The sequence below is a fragment of the Ixodes scapularis genome, unplaced genomic scaffold (genome assembly GCF_016920785.2).
Source record: "Ixodes scapularis isolate PalLabHiFi unplaced genomic scaffold, ASM1692078v2 PGA_scaffold9__187_contigs__length_104089568, whole genome shotgun sequence".
Lineage (NCBI taxonomy): Eukaryota > Metazoa > Arthropoda > Arachnida > Ixodida > Ixodidae > Ixodes > Ixodes scapularis.
Window position 1 is genome coordinate 17,805,462 of NW_024609884.1, and position 26,303 is coordinate 17,831,764.

The 26,303-nt window shown below is 47.2% G+C and overlaps 1 protein-coding gene across 2 annotated transcripts in view; it reads left to right on the forward strand.

Annotated features, from left to right (window-relative positions):
• Nucleotides 1-6,752, forward strand: part of LOC115331157 (serine/threonine-protein kinase H1 homolog) — a 17,489-nt gene extending 10,737 nt beyond the window's left edge. The window contains exons 2-4 of one of the 2 annotated variants that reach the window (XM_040209429.3): nt 2,631-3,074; nt 3,194-4,440; nt 6,282-6,728. In XM_040209429.3, coding sequence (XP_040065363.2) covers nt 2,631-3,074; nt 3,194-3,232 — 483 coding nt within the window. In that variant the 3' untranslated portion in view covers nt 3,233-4,440; nt 6,282-6,728. Of the gene's footprint in view, nt 1-2,630; nt 4,441-6,281 lie in introns of both variants that reach the window. The other variant, XM_029993232.4, reaches the window with a different exon arrangement.
• Nucleotides 6,753-26,303: the final 19,551 nt, after the last annotated feature.

The following is a 26,303-nucleotide window of genomic DNA, read 5'->3' on the forward strand; positions in this document are numbered from 1 at the left end:
TACTTTTTTCGGTGTTTATTTTAAAATTCAATTTTCGGTTTTTTTCGGCGTATATTTATGCCCGCAAAAATTTATCGGCTTTTTTCGGTGAATATAAAATAAACACCAACGGACACCGGATCAGATGATCCTTGTACGTAGCTCTGATATTTGTGATCACTCAAAGAATAACGGAACAGATACGTTGAAAAAGAAATGGACACTTCATTTGGCAAATGTGTGCAACTGTAGAAGAAACAAGAAAAAAACGCAGAAGTACAAACAAGTCAGATATGAAGCCTATGCCCCCAAAACATGCAACCTCACCTTCTGTACATCAGGAATACGTGATCTCATTATAGTACACACAAACATGTACTTCCCCAGGTTCTCCTTCTTGATCCACACTATTTCTTTCCTGTTAATATATGACACTGAGCTTCGAGAACGCCCTCTCAACGCTAGCACTGGACGCTGGCAGGCTGAGGAGATGACGCGCTGCCTGAGCCAAAATCGCCGAAAGAGACGCGGTGCGACGTTTTGAAGCACAATACAACATGCAGAGCTTGCATCTAGTCAGTCTTCCTCACAACGAGTTTGAAAACACGCTCGCCACGGCTCTGCGGTACGACTGGACGGTCAAAGTGACATTTTCCGGTTAAAACTGAATTTAAAAAAATGGATTCGACGAAATTTTATCGGTTTTTATCGGTTTAAATCGAAACTGCCGAACCTAAAAACTGACCTTTTCCGGTTAAAACCGAATTTCCAAAAATGGATTCGGCGTACTTTTATCGGTTTTTATCGGTTTAAACCGAAAACTCCGAACCCTAGCTATATGTCAGGTGAGGTAACGACAGCGCAGCGTCCCTCCACTGCGACAGCCAACGACCATGAACTCTAAGGCGCCAGTTACCGAAAACGGGCGAAAATGAAACCCACTTTCCCATTGGAAATTTCAGAAAATCACTTATACCTTTTCAATTAGGTAACAGTTAATTCTGAAACTTTAGCATCTGGTTCTGAGCTCTAGCACTTCATGGGGGCAGAGAATGAGCGTTCGGTAATGCATAGTTTAATTTTGCAATAAAACACTTCTTTTTTTTTCTTTACTTTTTTTTTTTTGGGGGGGGGGGGGGGGGGGGGGGAGGGGGGCACGCTGTACATTTTTGTATTTCCGAAAGTTGAAAGGTGTTCTAATATCTTTTGAGCAGCATGCCAGCTACTGTCATATCGTTTTCAATCGATTTCCACGTTGAACTTTATCGCAACCAAAGACGGAGCGTCCGCTCCTGTTGTGACACTATACTAGCTGTCGTAGTTACTATAACCGAAGGGGGCATTGTTAATTGTCTCGAGCTTTTGGAAAATCGGAAGGCGCGCAACCCGTTTGGTGCCCTCCTCTCTGCGTCTTCGAAAGCAGAGAGAGGGAAGTGACAAAAAGTACAGGCGCGCACAGATACGCTATATCAGCTCGCGTGTACTTCGACAGTTTTTTTTTTTTTTTTTAGAAGTAAACATCTTGTCTTAGTTTGACGTGAGCGTGTTGGTGAAGTTAAACAAAACCAGAAAGAATCAACATAGGGACGGACCGAACAGCACAGCACCTCTTTCGTGCTGTTCTGTCCTTCCCTATGTTGGTAGGTGCTGTTCTGGTCCGTCACTATGTTTATTCTTTCTGTTTTAATTAAAAATTTTGACCTCGGGAGTTTGCCTAATATTGTTTGCACCGAGAGTATATCAGTGATGCTTGCTCCTTCGTTGTGGGCGAGCCACACACACACACACGCACACACAAAAAACAACAACCAACAAACCAATCAATGTGTTCGGCAACGTGAAGAAAGACTGAGCATCTGAAGGCTGCCAGGCCCTGCGTTTTTTAAGTGCAGGTGTCAATGCGATTCCTGAATAAGTAAGGAAATTACTTCACAGGTGGTAAAATATGAAAATATTATCTTGTAACTGATTACGTACAAATCTGTGGGATAGCACTAGTGCATATTTCTGTTAACCGAAGGCACTCACGTGTCCAAGCACTGGGCAGTTTCGTATTGAGAACGTTTTGTGCCGTCTGCTTGCCTGGAGGCGCGGTAACGAAACGCAAAGACAAAAAGGGTCAGCATGAGCGCAAAATCGAGCGCGAGCATGTAGAAGACCAAAATATACCAGAAGTAGGTTTAGCATAGTTGAGACAAATACGTGAATTATAACAAACAAATAATAATAAAAAAAAAACGCTAGTGAAGATTTTGTTTGGCGGAAAGTTATTTGTTTTGTTTGTTTGGTGTCAACCAAAAAAAAAGGAATAGCCCCCCCTCCCCCCTTTTTTTTTTGTTCTACTCGATGTTTGAGTGGCGTTTCTAAGTTCGTCTTTGGATTAGTTTTCTTTTCGTCATACACATTCCGTTCATCGCTGAGCTGACAGAGCGGTGGAAGCTATACGTGCTCGTAACCAGTTCTACGTCTCTCTGGCGTCACGTGACGGTCCCATTGGTCATACAAACACTGTCTGCAGACATGTTCGAAACATGCGTGAAGCGCAGCGAATATGCTTCGGGCGTGTCCGCAAGTGATTCTGCCGTAGTGTCAACAGCGAACAGCGCGTGTCTTTTGTATGTTGTACGAGCCGTGCGTTGCCTCGTTTGCAGGCGTGGTCGGACGTCTCCAGGGACGCCAAAGATCTCGTTCGGCAGCTGCTCCAACGGGACGCGTGCAGTCGCCCGACGGCTGCCCAGGCCCTGGGACACCCGTGGCTCGCCCGTCGAGGCACGCCGTCGCCACAAAGTGGCTACCTGCTCGCGCGCCTGGGCTGCAACGACAGCGGGGGCTCGGCGAGCACGGACAACAGCCGCCGGTCCACGGCGTCCTCCATGAGGTCGGGACGATCGGTGCGGTCGCTGCTGGCCAGCCCGCGTCGTGTGCATCCCACGCAGCTTGAAGCGCTTCACCAGGACCCTGAAGTGGTTGGCTTCTTGGCGTCGCCGTCCGCCGAACAGCCGCGAGCACCGCCCACGACTCCGCGAGCCCCTGGACCGCGCAACAGTGCCAAGACGACCGAGAGGCCGGGCCCCACGCTCGAGCGGACGACTGAAATGCAAGGACCGAAGACGCAGCAAACGACTGTGCAATAGAGACGACCGGAACAGCCGGCTGAACTCTAGTAGCCGACTGAGTGTTATTTAACAAAGGCTCTGCCGAGCGTGCGACTGAAATGCAAGGACCGAAGACGCAGCAAACGACTGTGCAATAGAGACGACCGGAACAGCCGGCTGAACTCTAGTAGCCGACTGAGTGTTATTTAACAAAGGCTCTGCCGAGCGTGCGACTGAAATGCAAGGACCGAAGACGCAGCAAACGACTGTGCAATAGAGACGACCGGAGCAGCCGGCTGAACTCTAGTAGCCGACTGAGTGTTATTTAACAAAGGCTCTGCCGAGCGTGCGACTGAAATGCAAGGACCGAAGACGCAGCAAACGACTGTGCAATAGAGACGACCGGAACAGCCGGCTGAACTCTAGTAGCCGACTGAGTGTTATTTAACAAAGGCTCTGCCGAGCGTGCGACTGAAATGCAAGGACCGAAGACGCAGCAAACGACTGTGCAATAGAGACGACCGGAGCAGCCGGCTGAACTCTAGTAGCCGACTGAGTGTTATTTAACAAAGGCTCTGCCGAGCGTGCGACTGAAATGCAAGGACCGAAGACGCAGCAAACGACTGTGCAGTAGAGACGACCGGAACAGCCGGCTGAACTCTAGTAGCCGACTGAGTGTTATTTAACAAAGGCTCTGCCGAGCGTGCGACTGAAATGCAAGGACCGAAGACGCAGCAAACGACTGTGCAATAGAGACGACCGGAACAGCCGGCTGAACTCTAGTAGCCGACTGAGTGTTATTTAACAAAGGCTCTGCCGAGCGTGCGACTGAAATGCAAGGACCGAAGACGCAGCAAACGACTGTGCAATAGAGACGACCGGAACAGCCGGCTGAACTCTAGTAGCCGACTGAGTGTTATTTAACAAAGGCTCTGCCGAGCGTGCGACTGAAATGCAAGGACCGAAGACGCAGCAAACGACTGTGCAATAGAGACGACCGGAACAGCCGGCTGAACTCTAGTAGCCGACTGAGTGTTATTTAACAAAGGCTCTGCCGAGCGTGCGACTGAAATGCAAGGACCGAAGACGCAGCAAACGACTGTGCAATAGAGACGACCGGAGCAGCCGGCTGAACTCTAGTAGCCGACTGAGTGTTATTTAACAAAGGCTCTGCCGAGCGTGCGACTGAAATGCAAGGACCGAAGACGCAGCAAACGACTGTGCAGTAGAGACGACCGGAACAGCCAGTGGAGCTCCACTAGCCGACAGAGTTTTATTTAACTTCTTTGTACAGTATGTAGACGACGTTTCATAGTAGACAACGATGGCAATAACAAGACTGCGAGAAGCGGAGCTTAAAAGACCGGTGAGTTTTTTTTGTTTTTTTTCGATTTGCTACAGTTCAAATAAGCTAAAGTCGTCTCCAGCCTTGTTTTATTTTTCTGTGTGCGCGCGTGTGTGCGCTTGTGTGTGCTTGCATGTGTGTGTGTGCGCGTGGGGGGGGGGGGGGGGGTTGAGGAGGGGAAAGGGCATCTCGACACCGCAAGTGTGCGCACTACAGACCGTTTTCGTGTGACGATTGCCATGTTAAAATATGACGTAGTTGGGGCGACAAGAACTAAAGTAACAATTAAAAGGTTAAAAGACGCGAACAAACAGGACGAAAAAAGAGACACGTACGACACGGACAGGCGCCACTTGCATGTGTGTGTGGCGCCTGTCCGTGTCGTACGTGTCACTTTTTTCGTCCTGTTTGTTCGCGCCTTTTAACCTTTTAATCGATATGAACCAACCAGCCCCAACCAAAGTTTTATTAAAGTAACAAATTCGAGCATACCTTCAAAAAAAAAAAAATTCTAGCCAAGAAAAAAGTACAACTATTGACACGAACCCCTTGAATTCTAACACCCTCCAGTCGGCAAATTAGGTTTTATTTTTTTTTTTTTAATTTAAATTCTAGGTCAGTATTCCAACATGGCAGCCGCCACGAGAAAAACGGTCTACCTCCTTTCACTGCTAACGGCGGTGGAAGGATAACCACGTGCTCGCCGGACTAATCAATCACCCGCCTTTCATCGCCCGACGTAAACTGCGTTTCTTGCAAGTACCCATTATTGTTTGGGCGAAAGTATTCGCAACGCGCGGTCCTCGTGAGTTCACGGAAGAACCTTGTTCCAAATACTGTAGTTCTGCAGCATCGCGCCTGAAAGCTGCTATGGATTACCAAGTCCGAATGGAACCGCTTTCCCGCAACGATTCCGTTAGAATTGCGACTGTCAGTCATTTTTATTAATCTTCGACCGCTCACGTGTTTACTTCATTTTTATGGTAGACTCGTTGATATTCTTTGTTTTTACAGCATGAAATGCTTTGGAACGCTACCCCCAATTCCCGAAATTTTTGTCCGTCCGTGCGTTTCCCTCTAAATTTAGCGGGGAAATTGGTGTGACGGGACCTATACACGAATTCAGTTTCTCAGCCAAATTTAGCGCAAAAATTGACTGTCCGTGACCTGTCGTCACGGGACATAAGACCAGTTCAGTTTTCCCGCTAAATTTGGCGAAAAAATGGCGTCACGTGACCCATACGCCGATTCAGTTTCCCCGCATATTTTGGCGCGAAAGTGGCGTCACGTGACGTCACCTGACGCGTGACGGGATTTAGACACCTAGGGGAATTGGATGGCACGTGACCTCTACGTCGGCGATCAGTTTCCCCGCTAAATTTAGTTGGTAAATATACGTTGGCATGACACATCAATTCCCCAATAATGCATTTCACGCATCATAGGACTTTAAACGTAAAGGTCGCTGCCATTTCGTTTTATTTTTTGTCCCTCCTTTTCCCTAATTCCTGAGGGCCAATTTTTGCGTGAGATCAATAAGTATTGGAACGAATATTCAAAACGTGGCTTTGACCAATCGGATAGCGTAAATCATGTACTTCCGGGCCAAAGGAAAGGGGGAAAAAAAAGTAAATAAAAATTATTTTGTCAAGGTTTTTGCCGCGAAGCCTCAGCTTGCATTTTGAAGTGTGCTAGGACCTTTATTGGCGACAGACCACGGTTTGGGTTTGAGTGTGACCGAACCTGACTACCATTCGTGCTGTTATAATATCCATGGAAACTCGTCAAAATGCAGTGAATGTTCTCATTGGAAGCGCGAGCCGAATTGTAATTTTTTTGTTTGTTTTTGTTTTGTTTTTCAGGTTTACAGTTGGACTATGGAATCTGGCCGCGAGCTGCAATTTGGTTCCTTGGGGTGTACAAATGTCTAGTTGTTTTTATCCAGTGACCTTAGGTACAGGAGTAAAATTCCTGTATTTGTGCTATTTATTAAGACGACGCTTTGCAGCTGTGGACTTTCTCGACGGAGCCCAAGTGTCGGCCATATATATGTTGCGAATGTTTTCTGTCCATTTTGATGCCCGCCCTTTTAATGTCAGGAAGTACAGATATTTTTTGCTTTCCTTTTTTGTACAAAATGTCGAAGTTACAAGTCGTTTAAGCTTGCTCCTTCGCAAAACCTGTTTTTATATAATTGGTATACACTTTTTGTCGCATGTCGTTGGAATGACTCTATGTACAATAATAAATAAGGACATCTACACTTTTAAAAGAAAGAGAAATATAAAAAAAAAAGGCAAATGCCATTATTGTCCACGTTCCAAAAAAAGAAAGAAGTGTTGTTTTCTTGGTTATTTAAATGTACGCCCGTTCAGTCTCTGGGCTGTTATTTTGGAGAATGTATTGTATGCTCAGAAAAAAAAAAAAAAAACGCAGCACAACAATAACATCGTTTCTAGGTATCATGAATACTTTAATAGTCCAATTTCACCGATGTTCCAGTATGCGTGGGGTTGTCGCCGTCTTTATCTCAGAACCACTGTAGCGTCATTTTGGTCGTATTTGGGATGCTTTATGTCTAAGTCTTAAGACTTACACACGCCGGTGTACCAAATAACATCGAACAAGGCTGTGCACGCGCAACAGCCGACCCTGTGGCAGAAAAGGACTAATTGTTTTTAAAAATCGCACCCCTTAGCGGTGAATCCCTAGAGCCGAATAATATTCAAACGCACGGTGAAATTGGCCTCCTGGGCCCAAGCACTTGTGGTCTCAATGCAAATAAGTGGCGAAAGGATTCGCATGGCATCAGAATTCAAATGCCTTCTAATTGCTGAGACATGGTAGTGCTCTGTGTTGGGCGGGATCCAGGCGTTGGACGGTTTCGACAGAACACACCTCGTCGGTTGTGATTAAGTCCTGACTGCAAGGAATTCAGCCCTTGGTTCTGCTGCTGTGGCTCCCGTGGAATCGGCAGTGTTCCTTTCTCGAGCAGGCATAGGCGTTTGCAAGCAGCCACGATTCAAAAGCTCGTCTAACCACGATGGATGAATAATTAGTTAGACTTAGGCTAGGTGGCGCAAGCTACCGCCCGTTAGAAAGGGTACACCAATTTACATCCATTCATTCATCCATCCGTGTTTGCATGCCAGTCTGGCAACCGTGAGCTTTAAGGAGGCCAACGGTCACTGTATGAACACCACCTAAAATGGTCCAAGCCCGTGCGCTAGAATTTTGACGTCATCACTGAGATCGAGCGAAGACACGGATTGGATACGAGTGCTCGGTTGGGCCTCGCGTCAAATCAGCGGGTCGAAGGACGCTCGCTATCGGGCTCAGGTCCACTTGCTGACTTGGCACCATTCGACTGTGATGACAATCCATGGAGGAAGAGCGGGGCGTTCGGAGGCCTTCGTTATTTTAAGATGGTGTTGGCAAGGCATGACTATCAGACGATCTACACACGCCAGCAGCAAGGTTGCGGCGCCCAGAGGCTGTACTGGCAAACGTCAATATGTCTGTTTACGTACACGCAGTAGGACGTGCATTCCAGAGGTGCCAACCACAGGTGCCGGCCAAAACACGAGCAGTATGCGGTGTCTTTATAGTTGTCAATGCCGCCTCCTTACTAAATTGAATAAACATTTCCAGGTAAGTAACACACATCTCGTACTTTTTTGTTCATTAAATAACAATCAATGTTACTAACCAAGAGCTTGACGTCGATAAAAAGATATGCACATTCACTTTTGTCCTCTCGGATAGTAGTGTGGCGACATAGGCTGAGGCAAGCCCAACAGCAAGCCAGGCCTGCTCAGGAGGCCACGCGCCTGCCCAAAAGGGGCGAAAGAAGAAAAGGAAAGAAACCCTAGACCGAGGGGGTGCTTCGAAGACAGTCGTCCTTTGAATTCGTCCCGTTGAATATTTCAACTCCGACAAATTGGTGACCCGGACGAACGACTCCTTCACGATTCTTCACCCTCTTCAATGATGGATTTGGCTAACGGTGAATCGCCTGCGGCGGAAGCAATTCCATCGGGATCTTTAGCGGCATTCCAAATCAAGCTGCCGGCATTTTGGGCAAAGAACGCTACGGTTTGGTTTGCGCAGGTTGAGGCGCAATTCCAACTCCATCACATCACCTCACAAACAACGAAGTACCTCCATGTAGTCTCGTCGCTGCCAGCAGAGCTTGCCGACGAGCTAGAAGACATCCTCGCAGCTCCGGCTACATCGAACCAGTACGACCTTCTTAAGGCAGCCATTCTAGCCCGGAAGACCCCGTAAGAGCGCAGCCGACTTCAACATCTGCTCAACATGGAGGAGCTCGGCGATCAACGTCCCTCTCAGCTACTGCGCCCGATGCGGCAACTTATGGGTGACGTGACTACCGACGCCGATACATCGCTCCTCCGTGAGCTATTTTTGCAGCGTTTGCCACACAGCATGGTACCCATTCTGGCAGCGGCCGAGGACATGCCTTTGGATCAATTGGCGAACTTGGCAGATCGGGTGAGAGAGTACTCCGCTCCCACAATTCCCGCCACGTCCAGACACTCAAACCGAGTGGCAAGCCCTCCGTCTCGATCTACAGAAAATAATCTGGAGACTCGACTCAGCCGTTTGGAACAAGCCATTCAAGATCTACAACTGTCTCGCCGACCAAGGCGCATTTCCCGTCCCCGGGCAAGATCCCGCCGCTCTTCTTCAGACCCTGTTACCTCGAACGCCAGTTTCTGCTGGTATCATCAGATGTTCGGACAAGAAGCGCGCAAGTGTTCTCAGCCTTGCTCATGGCAGGGAAACTAGAAAACCGGGCACTGGCAGCGGCAGGTGATTCCGGGTTACACGAAAGCCGCCTTTTTTTATGTACTGGATCGCGTCACGCGACAACGCTTTCTTGTTGACACCGGCGCAGAAGTGAGCGTCCTGCCAGTATCACCTTCAGAAAAACGCCGGTTGTCCCAGACCTCACCTCTTCGAGCCGTAAACTGTTCATCCATCGCTACGTATGGCCAACGCTCGCTGACCATCGACTTGGGCCTACGCCGAACGTTCCGATGGATTTTTATTGTTGCGGATATCAGCATTGCAATCCTGGGGGCCGACTTTCTGAGTCACTTCAACCTAAGTGTTGACATGCATTCTCACCGCCTTGTTGACACTATGACCCGGTTGTCCATTCATGGCATCACCTCCTACTACGTTGTGTCCGAAGTCCGCCCAGCGCCCCCTACATCCAAGTTTGAGGAGCTCCTGAGTAAATATTCGGACTTAACAAAGCCTACAAACCGGTCAAGCACGCTGTCACACACCATATTGTGACCAACGGACCTCCAGTATTTGCAAGACCACGTCGTCTCACGAGAGAACGCCTGACCGTGGCCCGACGGGAGTTCGATCATATGCTGCAGCTTGGCATAATTCGCCCGTCTGCAAGCAATTGGTCGTCCCCCCTCCATCTCGTCCCAAAAGCAACCGCTGGCGACTGGCGCCCCTGTGGGGACTATCGCGCACTTAATGCCCACACCGTGCCCGACCGGTACCCTCTTCCACATATACAAGATTTTACAGCAAATCTTGCAGGTAAGAGTATTTACAGCAAGATAGATTTGGTCAAGGCTTATCATCAGATTCCCGTTGAACCCTCTGACATTCCGAAGACGGCCATCACCACTCCTTTTGGGCTTTTCGAATATGTACGGATGCCATTTGAGTTGCGCAATGCAGCGCAAACATTTCAACGCTTTATCAATGAAGTGACAAGAGGCCTCGACTTCGTTTTCGCCTACCTTGACGATCTCCTCGTCGCGAGCACTTCCATGGACAAACATGAACAACATCTCAAGCTCCTTTTCGACCGCCTTCAGTCCTTCGGCTTAATCATCAATCCAGGCAAGTGCGTATTCGGAGCCTCCGCAGTCGACTTTCTTGGCCATCATGTAACCGCCGCCGGTGTCACACCATTGGAGGACAAGGTTCAAGCGGTGCGTAATTTCCCGCAACCTACATCACTGGGCAAGCTCCGCGAGTTCCTTGGCCTTCTCAATTTTCACCGACGCTTCATTCCTGACTGCGCTCGTATTCTCCAACCCCTCACAGACCTCCTCAGAACAAGAAAAGGTCCCAATACAACCGTGGAGTGGTCAGCCGAAGCAGCGTCTGCTTTCTCGAGCGCGAAGAAAGCCCTGGTTGACGCTACTCTCCTCGTCCACCCGGAAACTGACGCTCCCATACGACTAATGACAGATGCCTCAAATATTGCTGTTGGTGCTGTCCTGCAACAATACACTGAGGGAGTATGGCGCCCGCTCGGATTTTTCTCCCAGAAGTTAAAACCAGCTGAGTCAAGGTATAGCACCTTTGGACGCGAATTGCTGGCCATCTTCCTGAGTGTAAAACATTTCCGTCACAACCTGGAAGGCACTACGTTTTACATACTAACAGACCATAAGCCTCCCACCTTCGCATTCAAAGGAAATCACACAAACTACTCCGCTCGTGAGATAAGACAGCTAGGATTTATCTCTGAACTCACTGTTGACATCCGACACGTGCAAGGATCAGAAAATACCGCTTCGGACGCCCTTTCGAGAGTGGAGACCCTCTCCATCCAACCTGTCACAGTAGATTTTCAAGCGATGGCCCAAGCACAACACAACGATCCTGATCTAGTTGCAGAGCGACAAAAAGAATCCTCACTGCAACTTAGAGATATCCCATTACCACTTGCCTCATCAACTATCACTTGCGATCTATCAACCATCACACCACGCCCTTACGTACCTCTGCTATTCCGGAGAACAGTATTTGAGGCCCTACACAATGCTAGCCATCCGGGAATTCACTCCACACAGCGGCTGGTCACTGCCCGCTATGTATGGCCCAGCGTAAATGCTGACGTCCGTCGGTGTACCAAGAATTGTCTGCAGTGTCAGCGGGTCAAGATCAGCAGACATACAGTAACACCCCTAGTTCATTTCCGGCTCCCTAAAACGAGGTTTGACCACATACATCTCGACCTGGTTGGACCTTTGCCTCCATGCCAAGGTTTGAGATACCTGCTTACCTGCGTAGATAGGTATGTATACCAGATGGCCGGAGGAGATACCACTCCCAGACATTACAGCCGAAACTGTTGCCGATGCCTTTGTAATGCACTGGACTCCTCGTTACGGGTGCCCCTCCACCATCACAACTGAAAGAGGACGACAATTCGAGTGTGCGTTATCCACAGCACTGACCCAACTCCTTGGTGCGCGCCACATCCTGACCACAGCATACCACCCTTCCGCCAACGGGATGGTGGAGCGGCTACACCGTCAACTCAAGGCTGCGCTCGTAGCTCAAGATGACCGCACTCATTGGCTTCAACATCTCCCTCTGGTTCTCCTGAGCATAAGATGTGCCTTCAAGCCTGATCTCGGGTTCATATCATCCGAGCTAGTATACGGTGCCACACCTAGGCTCCCCGGGGCGTTTTTCACCCCACAGGATGAGAACGTACCATCTCCGTCAACTTACGTGATAAGATTGCGCGAGTTCTTTCGACATATCCAGCCAACTTCCCCTCGACACTCGTCTCACCGAAAGCTCTTCAGGTCTCAAGATCTAGAGTCGTGCACACATGTTTTCGTACGCAGTGAACTCATCAAAAAGAGCCTTACTCCGGCGTACGATGGACCCTTCAAGATTCTCCAACGCTCTATGAAAACAATGACATTGGGCTTCAATGGCCGTCAGCAAGTCGTCACAGTCGATAGGATCAAACCTGCTTATACCGACACACCTTCGCCCTCTCTTTCATCAACCACATGGTTTTCGGGAACTGAGTCCCCTGAAACATATCACATCCAACCTAAGAAGGTAACGTGGGCCCCAGCTTCGTAGCACTCAGAGTTTCCCCGCAAGTACGAATCTTGGGACACACCCTTAAGATTCAATGTATGACTCGGAACAACAATTATCTGCGAAGACCAAGACAATTTCTGCCTACACCTCACAGCAAGACCGCTGCTGCTGAAGATACGTGAGCCTCCGCCGCGACAGACATTTATACAATTTTTTTTCTTCTCTTCCTCTGCCTCTCAAATTCGTATCCTGCTTCAGCCTCTACCACCAGGACACTACGGGGGACCCCTGTGGCGACATAAGCTGAGGCAAGCCCAACAGCAAGCCAGGCCTGCTCAGGAGGCCACGCGCCTGCCCAAAAGGGGCGAAAGAAGAAAAGGAAAGAAACACTAGACCGAGGAGGTGCTTCGAAGACAGTCGTCCTTTGAATTCGTCCCGTTGAATATTTCAACTCCGACAGTAGGGATGTCGCGAACCCGTTGAGGTTCGGGTTCAACCAGGTTCGTCTTTTTCGACCTTATTGTAAAAAGTTCGACAAAGGTTCGACTCGGGTGCGACTGCTATGCGCAAGCACGACAGGCTGGTCAGTTGGCTTCGGATTGGAGGGTGATTGCTAAGGGATGAATTAAGTACAGCACTGATTGGTTATTTCAGTTAATACGGTACAAAAAATTAAGCTGTTAACTTCTTCAGTGATTAGAATTAGTTCCTTTTAATTGCAACTGTTCATAAAATTAAAATAACCCTTTTTGCATAAAAAATTCTCCAAACCTAGACATGCTTCTATCAAGGTCTGGCCACACTGTCTACAAAGTCGAACCGGTCGAATTTGGTTAAATGTTCGAAGGCTCTTCGACCGGTTCGAACCAGTCGACCCCGAAAGTTCGACCTAAAAAGCCGGTTCGACAAAAGTTCGCGGAATGGTTTTACGAAAACATACTGCTCCTGTATATCACTAAAGCAGCGGTAACACTGCTAATGCATCATACAAAATACAGACCGGAGAGACTGTCTGAGCCGCGTTTTTAGGGGCGAAGCCCCTTAGGGACTAGCCATGTCCGTATGTCCGTCCGATGTCCGGCGTCGGAGGCTCGTGCTCCTGCTCGTGAGCTCACGTGCTCCCGTGCTCGTAAAAAGCAAAAAAAAAACAAAACAAAAAAAACCCGCATTTTTACGTGGTGAATGATGTTGATTGGGGCGAAGCTCTAGTGGTACTTGTCTGCGTAGACGGTGAGCCGCAGCATGCCGAGCCTTTCGTTCGTTTTCATCCATGTCAGAAAGAGAATGTGTGGTATGGAACGTGGTTATATATGCATTAGAGCATTTGACCGCAGGGTGACATGGATGAAAACGAAGGAAAGGGTCGGCATGCTGCGGCTCAGCGTCTACGCAGACAAGCACCACCAGAGCTTCGCCCCATTCAACATCATTCACCACGTGGAGATGCGGTTGTTTTTTTCCTAAAGCTGGGGTCACCGGGATGTTCTTGTTTCAAATGTCACATGGCAATGAGTTCAAGGAGAAACTTGGGCACGCGGCATTCGAACCACGGATATTGCGGTGACTCGTGTTTGCAGACTGCCCTTTGTATGAGCAGTGTGACCCCGGCTTTATACGACGTCCTTGCCGCACTGGACATAAAAAGCTGTCTGCAGACATGTTGGATGCACATAAAGCAAATGTGCTCCGAGCAAGCGTGAGGTGTGTCCGCAGGCAACGTCATGTCTGCAGCGAACACCGTGTCTTTAGTTTGATATATATGAGCAGTGCGACTGCGGCTCGAGTCAACGAACCCCCCCCCCCCCCCCCCCCCAGCAACTGTGCTGCCCTGGTGTAGAATGTGCTATGTATAATTGTGTGAGCTAATCACGACGATAAACATATGGTATGTCGAACGCCTCCGGTCAACGTTACTAGAACACTCGGATGGGAACTCGCCCTCAAATCACGGATCGCCCGCGTCCACCGAGACCGAACTAGATACGATTACAGCGCCACCCTTTAGTTGGGAGACAAAACACGGAACTTTCGGTTTTCGAGTACGGATAGGAGCCACGTTTTCAAAGCATACTTCTATGGCAGTTTCCCAACTGAGTTGTTCTACTGACGTTGTCTCCGGCGAAGACGGGTCGCAAGTGCGCATGCGCTGCGTTTTCGCGTGACAACAAAGGAAAACAGGCAGAAAGGCGGAGACGCTCACAGACGATTAACCCCTTTCGTCGCCTCCTCGCAGCTCGTATTACAAATGCGGCTCATAGACCACGTGACCTCGACCTTGCAGTTGAAAACTTTGTATTGTAGGCTCTTTAAAAAAGTTTGGAAACTGCTGACTCGTCTGCTAGCTGCAGCGCTCTAGCGATCCCCAAAAATTTAATCGCGAAATTTAGGCGCACGGCCCAGTTAACAGGTGAGACGTGCGCAAATCATGTAGCTAAAAAAAAAAAAAAAATAAATAAATAAAACAACAAAAACAGGTATATACGTTTTGATATCAAAGAAGCATGCTAGCTGTTGGACTTTCAATTGCTGAAGCATGAGTCACAAGAGAAAAAAAAAAAAAAAAAAGAAGGTATGTGACCTTTCAGAACATGAATAGGAGGTAAAAGCGGTAAAAGTATGTGACCTTTCAGAACACGCGCTGCAGTGAGCGCATGTGTTGCGATGAAAGTCTTCGTCACCGCGAGGGGCGCTGCAGTCTGCAGGCAAGTCGTTTTCATCACAACTTTATGCAGTCCTTGCCTAGCGCCTGTTTCACTTCCCCTTCAACCCACCACAATGAGCAGTTCAAAAAAGCATGGAGACGTCAGACTTGCCGTGGTTGCGAGCACTCTCATCTTGTTTTGCTCTATTGATTTTTTTAAAAATTTCGTTCCTTGTTTTAACTTTGTTTTCCGGTTGTTTTCTAACTCCCCGTCAACGTTGGAATCCCAGTCTTATGACATTGCTACCAAATTTGGCAGGGAAGCGAAAACTCGTACGAAATGGAAGAAACAGAAGATAGGGGCGAGCTAGTGCAGTTTAAACATTACGTAAATCCGAGACCGAGGTACACGTATGCTTTCCTCGAGATGTGTTGAACTCGACTGTTTGCCAAAGGGGTTGAGTAACTGCGTGCTTTGTTTTGCTATAGAACAATAGTAGTGCAAACATAATTTACGGGGCGACGTCATTTTTAATGTTTTCATCAAGTGTAGTCCTACAAAGTGACGAAAACAAGAACAAGAGAGTTAAACATTCTTTAAAGTGTTTCAAAGACGCAGGGAGCGCGAGACGAGAGGTTCGAACCCTGAGTGGTCAACCCAGTCGTCTACCCAGTTACGCGAATTCGGAACTATACTCTGTTCCACCCAGTGTTGTACCGCAGGAAAGGCTACAAGCGCGAGCTCCTTGCTCTGGGGCACATCTCGGCGGCACAAGCTCTCGTGCAACAAGGGCAGCTGCCAACGCTATGAGCTCGCGCTTCTAGCCTTCGCTGTGGTACAACATAAGGTGAAACGGAGTATAGCAGTACACAAGGGAACTGGTCAAAAATTGAGTCCGCTGAAACCAGTGGCCGGCATGGTCTAATCTCTAATCGGTTAAGGCGTCGCGGAGGTTGCGGGTTCAATCCCCGCTCCTGGCCCAATTGTTCGCCAGCTCTCTTTCCCTTTCCCTAACTTTACTGCAATAAATTCAATAATCACTTTCTTCCCTCTGCGTTCACAATACTACTACGGCTGCATTTGTCAATATAGCAGGGTGTCGAACCGGAACCGAACCGGAAGTTTTTCCGGAACTGAACCCGAACCGTTATATTGTTATCGCGATGAACCCGAACCGGAACTGAACCGGAAAAAAAAAAACGGTTACCGGCTCATGTCAAAACGGTTCGGCCACGCGCTGTTGACAATGAATGTGCTATCAATGCCATTTGTTTTTTAAGTGCCGTCAACTGACACACACCTCGCTTACATATTTTTCTTCTCCACTCAGTCTTAGGAATCTAAACGCTGCATCCATGAATCTTGACAAACGCTGCATCCATGAATCTTGACATAGGAACCAGTATTGCGCTGGTCGCGGCTTGCACGGAAAAAAGAAAATTGGAAGGCTGTGCAAAAAAAAAAAAAAAAAAAAAATCGCGTCACGGGATTTTATTTTTCTACAATCTCGTAAATCCTAAATGCTGCTGCAGGTGTGCTCATTTCATAACGCGTTTCTAGAACGCGCGAATTCTTGAAGCTTGCTTTCATCGGAATGAGAAAAGAAAAGGCTGTGGAGTTTGATAATAATGCATCCGGTTTCGTATAGGCACTTGGCGAATTCGGGTGGTCAATCGCCGGCGAGCTCACGCCGGCGGCACAGGCAACGAAAACCGCGCCAGCGGCGCACCACGTGACCCTCTCCACCCGAACACAAAGCGCCTGCAACTGGCGTTTTCGTCTGCCTGGGTCGCTCGTGAACTTCGTGAACTTCTTCCACGATTATTTTATGATACAATAGGCACGCTCTAGGCATCAGCAACATATATTCGGACTCTGAGATGTGGGTAAACAAATTGTAATATATTTTGTTTAGATTTTCGAGGAACTGTTGCCATCTTACAAGGATCCCAGAAGGCTCACCAGCGTCGCCATTTTATATTCCATTTTCTTGTTATTACCTTTTTGCTGGAATCCTCGGCATTTTGATTTGACCCAGCCCTCTAAAATAGTAATGCGCGTTCAAGTGTCGAGCTGCAGCACTATCAATACATTTTTTACAGCGGTGTAATAACACGCTGTGTCCCATAGGAAACTGATCTTGCGGAAGCTTCCTTTAAAATATTTTATCTTTATCTCCGTTGTTTTTGCTGTCTTTCTCGGACCACAGAGGGGTGTCTGTCCCAATGGCTTCCTTTTCTACTCGAACACGCTCTCGGCGACCATTGTTTCGTTTGGTTCCCTTTCCCGATTCGGATATGACGATACCGGATACAGTCTGGCAGACAAGCTGCCCGACCTCTTGGAGCTCGGGCAAAAATTGTGCCGGTAAATTGCCAGCACACGCCTGAGAACTGCCACCCGAACGGCGCGCACTCGCCAGCCTTTGACCACGCGAACGCCCTTGGCGGAGATATGGCAAAATATTTTGCCGGGAAATGACCACGCGAATTCGCCATTAGAAGCTAACATATTTGTGAGACAGCGAACTCTTCTATTTTAATATTTATCCTATTACGTCCTTCTGGCGTTGCGTTCGGTGAAGTGTTTTTTATATTCCGTATCTTGTTTAATGAAAACTTCTTTAAGGGTTTAATTTGAGTTACCGAAGGCTAGTTCAAATAAAGAAAACTGTATTTTCTCCCCACTGTTCCTTCAATTGCTTACACGCCGAGGTGGCGGGATAGTTAGCGAGTTCTACTTGTAAGTGGGTTTGTAAGGAGGTCGCGGATTTTACAGCTACTGCGTCGGACCCAATTAGATGAAGTCCGAATGCGTAAACGTCGGTGAGGTAACCTTTGAGTGCACATAAAGAAACCATTCCTGGTAGAAATCACTGAGCCTTACACTACGATGTATCCCGTTTCGTATGTGCTGATTTCAGATGTTTTATTTGTAATTTATTTTGATGTTGCAATTTGTTATTTATAATTTCCGAACCGGTTCACGAACCGGTTCAGCGCCCCGAACCGGTTCGCGGACCGGTTCGCGGATCGAATTAATCGAACCGGAACTGAACCGGAACAAAATAAATTTACCTGAACCTGAACCGTAACCGAACCCGTATTTTTTTCGGTTCGACACACTGATATATATATATATATATATATATATATATATATATATATATATATATATATATATATATATATATATATATATATATAATCTTTTTTAAGAGTATTTCATGGAAAACACGTGACCTACAATGCTACACTTTTTGAACATTTGGCGCCAACTGGGTCGCAAGTGGTGCTGCCCTCTGGCCTCTCTTTTTCGAAGCTGGTTCCCCTTTAATCGATCTCTCGCGTTGGTGCCGCCATCTATCCTACAACGGAAAAAGTAAGATCCCATTAATTTTTGTTTTTCTTCTTGTTTGTCCCTGGAACGTCTTGAATTGCGAATATTGTCAGATCTGACGCAGACACGCGGACTACGCGATACAGCACGCGCACGACATTGGCGCCTCACTGATGGAGAATGGGCGTCAAGATTTGCTGCTTAACTTGGTTGCAAAATGGCCACATTCCAAGCTCACAAGCGATTTTGATGACATTGTTCCAGTTGATACAGAAAAAGAGGGATAACCGGCGATCGCTTGTCCGTGCGAACTGGGTCATACAAACTCTGCGCGAAATATGAAAATGTTGGAGCTGATTAGAAATGACAAAATCGCAGTAGCAACTGAATAAATTACAAACTACAACGAAAAGTCACTTCATGTTACTTTTCTATTCATCTAGTAGAAAGAATAAAAGGACTAAACACAGACGGACAGGTTCAACTCGCAACAACGTTTCTGTCCTTGTACGATGGCTCGTTCCCCCAGCACTCTTTAGGAACAAGGGAAAGAGGGAGCGATCGTACAAGGAAAGAAACGTTGTTGTGAGTCGAAAAAATGTGCCCTTCTTTGTTTAGTCCTCTTTCTGTTTTCTTCTTTACATCCGATGAATACTTAAACCAACATGTTCGTCACAAATATTACCTTTGTAGTTGCAGTGTATTACAACTGTTATGATAATAAAAGCTGGTAAGAAGGTTTCGCCAATTAACGACGAGAAATTATTTCCCCTCATCCTTACAGGGAGGCAGTCATTCCCTGTCTTTAAAACGAAAATGGCTGCCTTACAATTTTTTTTTCTTTAGAAAGAAGATTTTTGATTTTGAATGATCTGAGCAGGGTGTCGAACCGGAACCGAACCGAACCGAAAACCGGAACCAAACCGGTATTTTTTCCGGAACTGAACCCGAACCCGAACTGTTATATTGTTATCGCGATGAACCCGAACCGGAACTGAACCGGAAAAAAAATAACGGTTACCGGCTCATGTCAAAACGGTTCGGCCACGCGCTGTTGACAATGAATGTGCTATCAATGCCATTTGTTTTTTAAGTGCCGTCAACTGACACACACCTCGCTTACATATTTTTCTTCTCTACTCAGCCTTAGGAATATAAACGCTGCACCCATGAATCTTGACAAACGCTGCATCCATGAATCTTGACATAGGAACCAGTATTGCGCTGGTCGCGGCTTGCACGGAAGAAAGAGCTGTGCAAAAAAAAAAAAAAAATAAAAAATCGCGTCACGGGTTTTCATTTTCCTACAATCTCGTAAATCCTAAATGCTGCTGTGTGCTCATTTCATAACACGTTTCTAGAACGCGCGAGTTCTTGAAGCTTGCTTCCATCGGAATGAGAAAAGAAAAGGCTGTGGAGTTTGATAATAATGCATCCGGTTTCGTATAGGCACTTAGAAGCTAACATATTTGTGAGACAGCGAACTCTTTTATTTTAATATTTATCCTATTACGTCCTTCTGGCGTTGCGTTCGGTGAAGCGTTTTTCATATTCCGTATCTTGTTTAATGAAAACTTCTTTAAGGGTCTAATTTGAGTTACCGAAGGCTAGTTCAAATAAAGAAAGCTGTATTTTCTCCCCACTGTTCCTTCAATTGCTTACACGCCGAGGTGGCGGGATAGTTAGCGAGTTCTACTTGTAAGTGGGTTTGTAAGGAGGTCGCGGATTTTACAGCTACTGCGTCGGACCCAATTAGATCCGAATGCCCGAAGTCCGAATGCGTGAACGTCGGTGAGGTAACCTTTGAGTGCACATAAAGAAACCATTCCTGGTAGAAATCCCTGAGCCTTACACTACGATGTATCCCGTTTCGTATGTGCTGATTTCAGATGTTTTATTTGTAATTTATTTTGATGTTGCAATTTGTCATTTTATAATTTCCGAACCGGTTCGCGAACCGGTTCGCGGATCGAATTAATCGAACCGGAACTGAACCGGAACAAAATAAATTTACCTGAACCTGAACCGTAACCGAACCCGTATTTTTTTCGGTTCGACACACTGGATCTGAGATAATGATAATGCTTTCCGAAACAAACTAAAAATGTGCGTCAAGTTCCGTGTCCACGGTAAAGTCTTTGTGAGATTTCTCATCACTATAGTGATAGTCTGTTGCAGGTGTTAAGAATGGCAGGTTAGACTCCGCCCTCGTAGCCTTCCACTCTTTCCACTTTAGCAGAGCGAGCGCTGGAGAGGAGGCGAGTGAAGAACAACAATCCACCATTCATGGCGAGCAGAGACTTTTGTGGGAGGGGCTTCAGTCCTGCTAAGCAACCACAAGTTAATTTAAACAATTGCCGCTGATTTTCGAGTCCGCTCCCTCGCTAAATTTCACCAGGATTTTTTTATTCAGAAATGAATTTTTTTAGCTATTTTTGTTTTAAGTTGTTTGTTTATTTTTAATAGACCATATGGGTAAGGCCCCAGGGGCATTAGATGTGCGAAATGTAGAGCGCCATCTAGTAGCGCGCCGAGAACTACGTCCGCTATCTTGGTAGCGGAGAGAAAACGAAACCAGTGATGGTGGTGGTGGTAAAACTTTATTTTTCAAAAGGTTAGGAGACCGACGAGTCCCGGTCGGAGCCCTTAGTCCAGGGCTCCGTTGACTTCTCCAATCCGGCGGGCACGCTGAACCAGCTCACGCTGGTCCACGAGCTCTGGGCTGGGCAGGGCCGCCTCCCAGGGGGTTGGGTTATGGGAAGGAACGGGGGGGATGCTGTTGCCCGGAGGGCTAGGGCATTCCCAGATGGTGTGGTAAACTGTGGGGCGGGGATTCCCACATCCCGGGCAGGTGCTCGGGTAACTGGTTGGAAGACAGCGGTGTTTATGAAAAAGATTAGCAAAGGAAAGGGTTTGGATTTGCCTCCAGTTCATCGCCTCGGCCCGGGTGAGTTCGGGATGGGGAGGTGGAAGGTGTTCGGCGACTAGGACGGTAGTATTCTGTGACGAGTGCGTATGTGTCGAGGATGTCGTCTTTATGTGCTGTGAATACACCGACCGGCAAAGACCCCGTGTAAATAAGCGACCGCGCTTCGTGCGAGAGATGCGATGCCAACGCGTTGCCGCGTTCCGCTACGGATGCAGTGATAAACCTTTCATTCGTGCCTGACGTGAACGAAAACAGGGTTTTCGTTTTTTTCTTATTTTTATTTGTTACTTGAGGCGCAGTTTTTAACAAAACAATCGGTGACAACGCGAAGGAACATGCGGACGTTATCGCGCGAAGTGAAGCCATACACAACTATTGAACTGGGCCCTAACATTTTCACGAAGTTGTACCAAATTTGTTTTTGAGCTTTTCTTTTTTTCTTTAATGCAGGTTGTAGTGTCGGCCTGCGTTTTTCTTGATGCGCAAGCAGCTCAATGCAAGCGGACGAGACCAAGGTTGTTAAGCGACGAAAATGTATGACAGTTTTAATAATCTACGCCACCCACCATAACTGAAGATGCGTATAGTTAACAGTGAACAAAAGCCGAAAGCTTCACAGAGCCCTAATTTTAATGTCATATATTAAAAAAAAAAGCATTATACTTGGGAAAGCCAGAAAACAATATCATTATTTTCCAGCGATTTCTATACATTTGATCTGGCGTCGGTAAACGACGTTTGTGAAACACCTCTCAAACTAAGCAGGAGAGTTTGTTGGTATAATATTCTTGAATATTTAAAGCGCGGTAACGTCGAATAGAAAACACAACAGACACAGACGACGTGTCTGTTTGCTCAGCAGTCACAGAGAGGGGATATTGCTTTCTTTTTTGTTTAATTCGTCTTAGGTTCATCGCAGTGGCTAAAACTTCGATGTCGGCTTCGGCGAAAACTTATGTTGCGGACATCGAATGGAGCAATACGGGCTGTGCCAACTTCATTTCGCAATCTCCGTTTTTTTTTTTTTTGTTTCGCAGTCGATGTAAAAATTTGGTTCAGTGCAAAGCAGCTTGAGGGGGGGGGGGGGGGGGGTAGTTTTAAGAAAGTCAATGCAGTTATTCTGCCAGGGTTGAACAAATCTTCATTAATAGCGCAACATCCGTCAACTGTACTTAAGGTCAGTGCTATCTGCAAACAGTTTGAGCTCTTTGCGACGCCTGAAAAATATTGCCCAGGGGAGTTTCCTTTTGAAGAACACAGAGCTTTCCACCAAAACAAACTTTCGCCAGCAACAACTGAAATCAAACAAAAAAACTAACCTTGAGTCGCATGTAGTGGCGAAGAGAAGTCTGCCGCTAAACAGTACGACTTCACGCGTATTCGCATAAAAAAAATAATTTAAACTGTCCTCAGAGAAGAAAGGCATGACGGCCTAGTCATTTATCCACGTTGAGTAATCAAAAATAAAACAACAACAACAACAACAACAACAGCAACAAAAGTTTTCGTATCGCACTTAGTGGCAGAGCATCCATGCCCTGGAAATGCTGTGGTACCGAAACTCAAGATACCTGACGCTACCAAGATGGCCGCGTTCACAGTGCTGCCAGACCACCAAGCTGTTTCGCATATCGTCTCGTGGAAGTCTGCAATGCTAGCACGAAAGCAGACTGAGGCACTTTATTTTTCATTTCTGCCTCACCTCAATTATAGGTAAATTCCAAACCCGCAGCAGAGTTTTCCCTTCATAGAGAACATTGCGCATTTCTGTCCCACTCTCCTTTCCCTCAGCTTCCACGCTTGAAGAAAGTTAGGAAATAGGCATGCTATTTGCATTTTCCTTCGTGGAAGCACACATCGCCCTGTATGCTTCGTTACGGGCCCGACATCGCGATTGAGGCCGTATCGAAGTTATCTCATCGCCCACTTGGACCCATTCAGCTGCTTAGATCGAAAGCCGACACATTTGCGGCTGGCGCCTTCTACGGGAAATTCGCCACGAGTGGTAGCCGCGACTTTAGGGGGCCTCCTTTCAGGGAAGCACTGCCGTGAGAGCCGGGCATTCGGTAACTTCGCTCTCAAGTTCCCAGAATAAAGGTACTTCTGGGATGCCTAGTGCAAGGCGGCGTTTATTTTAAACGCTTTATTTTCAACGAGTGAATATTGACGAGTGAGCCGACTCATCAGAGAGTGTGTGTACGTGTTTGAGAGAGAGAGAGAAAGAGAGAGGCTGTAAGGTCTCAGGCAAGAAAGAACGCAAACGACATCAGTGATGCTATACGACTTCGGTTTCCTCTGACCTACAAACCATCATCAGACCGCCGGGCCGCTAGTCGTATGAGCGGAGACGGGCGCCGGCTGGCGCCGACTTGGCGAAGAACGTGATCTCGCAGAAAAGCAACTCTAAACAAGCGGCAGGCGTACGGTGGCGCATCACGGTGGTGCGAGCCCCCTTGGCGAAGGTGTTGGCGGAGAGACGGAAGAGGAAAACTGTGTGAACCTGGAGCCACGAATAGAAGACCTCGACCTCACCTCGCCGAATATGCGCAAGTGTAAGTAAGCTCCACAAAACATTAAAAAAAAAAAAAAAAACGCTTTGGTGGAGCAAGCATGACCGGCGGTAGCGCAGTAGCGCGTGGGAGTCAGCCTTTTCCACATAGAAGACAGTAAGAGAAATGTTGACAGGAGAGCTCGAAGGATAAGTGCCGAGGCGGCCGGACATCGGGATCCGAAAATCCGACTTTCTTTTTTGTGCGCACCACTTACCTTTGATGGGTCAACCCGAAGGCATCCGTTTTACCGCAGCTGATTTTCGCGAACGTTGGCCTCTTTTATCGAATCCCTTCACAGAGAAACTCAGTTTGGAGAAAATGACGACGAACCTCCTTTTAGCGAATTCGTTCCAGACAGTTCACCGAACTCGGCTCTTCGTTCCAACGTTGGTTTGTTCGGCCGTCCTGCCTCTGCCGACAGCTAAGCCGAACCAGTCAGCGAGTCAGGTGCTTGGGACTTGGGGGGGGGGGGGGGGGGGGGGCAGCACATAAGGAATAGCTGGAGTAGTGCGATTAACACACTTTTATGCATATATAAAACCCGCCGTTTTCGCAAGGAAAGTTTTGCATCTCGCCTTGTTTACGGGGGAAATAGGGGGGGGGGGGGGGGGCTTAGAGAGGCAGAGGCAGGTCAATTTGGTCGCAGTAAATCACGCGCTAGCCTTTACTGGCTTCCAGATTTCAGGTTCGCTCAAGAGAGCTAGCTCCCTTTTCGATAAACGGCGTTTCTCTAAATAAGGCGTCTCAAAACTTCCCGGCTAAGGGGCCGGATTCGGGATGTGTCGTGTTCTCGAGGGACAGAAAATAAATAAGTAAATAGAGATGAGGAAACAGTAAATAAATATCCTAGGTAATCGTTTAAATAGAAAATACAAACTTAGAGTAACTGTGAAAAAAGAATCTAAGGCGTATGAATCATGAATACATGTACTTTATACTAAAATTTAGTATTTAGCTAAGTCTGACATTACAGAATAATAGTGACCCAGAAAACTCATTAATCAAAGCGCCAAGGAACTTTGGCATGTTCATAAAGGGCAGAACTCTAATGAGCATGGAAGAACTCATGCTGACACTATGCAATAGTTAGGACACGGGACATTAAGCATAATATACACGGGAACACAAAGGCATTACAACTTACGTATAGTTACAAGGAAATAAATCAGGGGACTAAGAATAGTTATGCTTGTGATGCAAATGTCTAAGGAATATTATGGCGAGAGGACACGTGTTACAATAAGCGGTTAGTTCTCGTTTTTTGTGGTATCTTAGTTTGCGCGGTTCATGCGCGGTGCGGAGCCGTTTCTTCACTTTTTGCACCGATAGCAGCGGACCTGCTGGAAGCGCGCCACGGGCCGGGCTTCATTGGAAGAACCGCGGCCAGCCACGGGCCGGTTGAAGCACCTCCTGGCCCGCGGGACGGGGTTTGGAGACCCCTGCTTTAAACTGAGGCTCTGCTTTCTCTAAATTGAGCCTCCATAAAATGCGCCCGTTCTCTAAAACGAATTTGGAAGTAAGGGCGTTATAGAGGTTACTTCTGAAAGCATTTAACGTATGCTACAAATTGCAAAAACAAATGTAACTTGTGTACAACAGTGAACAATTATTAAAATCTGGACTGATGCCCTCGACGACTTCGGTGTTCTCCCGGCCGACACTTCTTGATAAACACTATACTGCCTTTCATTTCGAAGGTAGGAGTTTTGGCACACACGGTGAATTGCAACGATAGTGGCTTCGGCGCCACGCACCTATACCTTCGACATTTCAAACCGGTCCCACTAGGCCATGGCATTCGACCCATGCTGGCGGTAACGCGTTACAAGTAACGGCGGTACAGGAAACGCGTTACGTTTTTTTTGTAACGTAGTAGCGTACTCGTTATATTTTTCGAAACAGTAACGGGTAACGTAGTTACGTTACTCGTTACATCTTTTTCCCAAGACCTGAGAAAAGTACACTTAATTTGTCTTTTCTCTCGTGTTTCTGCACTTTGTTTAGACGCATTCGACGCTACGAGCTCATGGGATTAGTCGGACAGCGTCAAAAAGACACCATCTTGATATTGGTCATGTTTCTGAACGTGTTCTATCGTCGCGTAACCAATCCTAAACAGAAAAAAAAACAAAACAAAAAAAAAAAAACAAACAAACAAGAACAACAACAATACAACAAATGACGAAGCAGGAAGCGATACCATAATAGGCCACCGTTTTGCGTTTCTTAAATATAAGATAGCGACTCTAATACTCTAGTTAAATGAACCACGAGCAAACACTTTTTGTCTTTGAACAGATAAGCGGTTCAGCACCGCTGAACCAATCATAAACAAAAAAAGAAAACCCAGTGATTTGCGCTTTTGAAGCTGCTTTATCGGTCCCTTTAGCTCGCAGCGTCGGCTGCTTCTGGACAAAAGCTGAAACGAAGTAGAGCAAGCACCCCTTTCTCCTTAGCGACGTGTTCAATAAGAAGTGCTGCTCTCTTCACAGGGCCCTTGCGAGTCTGTTGTTGCCAAGTCGTCCCTTCACAAAGCCTGGGCACAGAGTGGCTTTGTGTACATACAGGTAG